We start from the raw sequence: 2,539 nt of genomic DNA on the forward strand, positions 1-2,539 counted from the left end.
TTTCGGTCCTTTGTATTAAACTATGCATACATGCATGATGCTGTTTTGTTTATAGTTGTTTAAGCAACTTAATTTACTTATAATTGGTTTATAAACATTATTTTAAACATTAGGCACTTTGAATAAACGTGCATTAGTAATATTTTGCTCGATGCGCCCTCTTGTGGCCTCAGGAGAGAAGCCAAAAGCTTTTCTTCATCCTAACTGAAATTATGCATTTTAAATTCGAATATAATTCGAATTTTAATAATATTTAAGTACAAAATTCAAATTTAGTTTTTCAGCCATTTTGACAGCCCTACTGTGAAACTGATCAAAATCAAAATGATCAAAGTGAGTTTATGGGCTCAGAGAAATCTACTTCATTCAAAGGGAACAAGTCATACTTCATTGACAGACGTTTGTTCTTATTTGAAGCATAAACTCACTTAATTTTGACTTTATATCTTCATTTTGCATCTCAAGTAAGTGTATCTTGATTTAAGGATGTTTAGATACTTGTACTGGAAAACAAGACATGAATTTTTGGCAATGCATGCAACATTTAATGCCATAACATTATGATTTAAGACCTTTTAAAGCCTTCATTTGTGAAAAAGTGTAGTAAGACTTTTTAAGAATTGTTATTTTGTGCTTTTAAAACAATTTTGTGAAAATATATTGTTTTGGCTGTCAAATAAAGTTGTATTCCATCACATTGGAAATGGAAGGTCAAGTGAAGCGCAGTGCATTGTGGGATATAGTATTCCAGAGAGTGTAAAAGACTGAGGCAAAGCTCTCTTTTTCCAAACCCTGAGCTTCAACACTACCTTCCTGTTTCTGTATATCCTCTTCTGTCATCGGACACTCTTTGACGGACAGGTTGTTGAGCAGTGTTTTGTTTTCCTCCTGCAGCTGTGCGATCTGGGACAGCAGATCCTGGGCTTCTCCTCTCCACACATCCTCCACCAGCTCCAGCTCCTGTTCACAACCACACACACACTTTTCAGAAGCGGCTCATAAAATATACATGAGTGTATATTTAACCGCTGACCTTCACTGGAGTTACGTAACGTCTGAAACAATCAGCAAAAACACACAAAGCAGGACCACATTAACATCTTCAGAGAAGGACACAGACAAAAGCCGTATTCATAGCTCTGCTCATATTCACATATTCAAGTTTTTACCATATTCTTACATTTATGTGAGACTCTTATGTGCTACAATACCACGGGCATGTACTACGGTAATACCATAGTATTTTATTCGTAAATAAAATATATGAATATTGCAATCCTTTAGTAAACATCAAGGTACCAAAGTATTAGCACTGTAACATCTGACCCCACACTGTATTATAGTACTACCACAGTATATTTTACATCAGCCTCATGAGATTTAGATTTGTCGCATATCTGCTCACTGACCCAGTGGACATGATGTTACGTGATGATGATGATGATGATGATGGACTGTGGTTGTGAATACATCATTTCCTGTCCCAGACAGGAACTTAGAAATTCCCTTGCATGCACTGCTTTGTTCTGAAACACCTCTGGCAAACATCTTCAGCCGCATAAAATAATGAACATATGTTCATGCACAGTAAAAGTAGAAAAAAAGCAGTATACATTCAGACTTATATTGTTAGAAAAGATTTCTATTTTGAATAAATGCTGTTCTTGTAATGATTTTTTATTTATCAAACAAAAAAATCCTGAAAAAAGTATCACAGGCTCCAAAAAATATTTAAAATAAAAATGTTATTTATACACTTTAATATATTTATTATTGAATGCATTTATAGTTTTATATATAACATAATATATATATATATATATATATATATATCTTAAAATAGTTTAATTGAACACGAATACAAAACATTTATAAATTAATGTTTACTTTTATACGTAAAATACTTGTGCACATATGTTGTGACGTCACAGACAAGTCACCTGTCTCTTTAATTCTGACTATCAGTGTCAATAAAACAGAGTTAAATGAACGAGCTGGTTATTTAGATCAGGTAAATAGATATTCTAGTCTATAAAAGCACCTTTTTATGTTTCCTCTCCTTCTCCAGCCGGTCCATCCGCTCCAGCCGCAGCCGGTCCAGCTCCAGGCGCAGCTCCTCGGTCTCTGGACTGATGCTGTTGCGGCTCACCAGAACCTCCAGGATCTCCAGCACACGGACCACTTTGGGCATGAGGCGGGACAGAGCCTCGCATCCGTACTGATCGATAATGCGCTCGAACTCCTGGCCCACCACCGCGGCGATGTCGTAGACGTCCATCACGGTCAGATCCGCCACGTTCTTCTCCAGCGCCGAACCGAAAACCTCCATGACCGTCTCTGTGCGTCCCTGAAGTTCGTTTCCTTCCAAACTTTCTCAGTCCCTTTCAATAGCCAAACAGATCCCCAACGCCCTCTAAAAACCTTCCGATGACACCCCGTCAAGGATAAAAGCCATATTTTAGGCCGAATTGGACCGAAATAAGAGTTGTCCCATTGCGGTTCGGTTTCCCTGCCCTTATTTATTCCTCAGAGCGGCGCT

General features: G+C 37.5%; 1 protein-coding gene across 4 annotated transcripts in view; it reads right to left on the reverse strand.

Annotated features, from left to right (window-relative positions):
* rilpl1 (Rab interacting lysosomal protein-like 1) overlaps positions 1 to 2,539 on the reverse strand; it is a 20,625-nt gene extending 18,086 nt beyond the window's left edge. For all 4 annotated transcript variants that reach the window (XM_016510600.1, XM_016510596.1, XM_016510599.1 and 1 more), the window contains exons 1-2: positions 2,042 to 2,539; positions 810 to 960 (exon numbers count right to left, since the gene is read on the reverse strand). In XM_016510600.1, coding sequence (XP_016366086.1) covers positions 810 to 960; positions 2,042 to 2,329 — 439 coding nt within the window. In that variant the 5' untranslated portion in view covers positions 2,330 to 2,539. The remainder of the gene's footprint in view (positions 1 to 809; positions 961 to 2,041) is intronic.

The sequence above is a fragment of the Sinocyclocheilus rhinocerous genome, unplaced genomic scaffold (assembly GCF_001515625.1).
Source record: "Sinocyclocheilus rhinocerous isolate Xijiao unplaced genomic scaffold, SAMN03320098_v1.1 scaffold864, whole genome shotgun sequence".
In the NCBI taxonomy this organism is placed as follows: Eukaryota; Metazoa; Chordata; class Actinopteri; order Cypriniformes; family Cyprinidae; genus Sinocyclocheilus; species Sinocyclocheilus rhinocerous.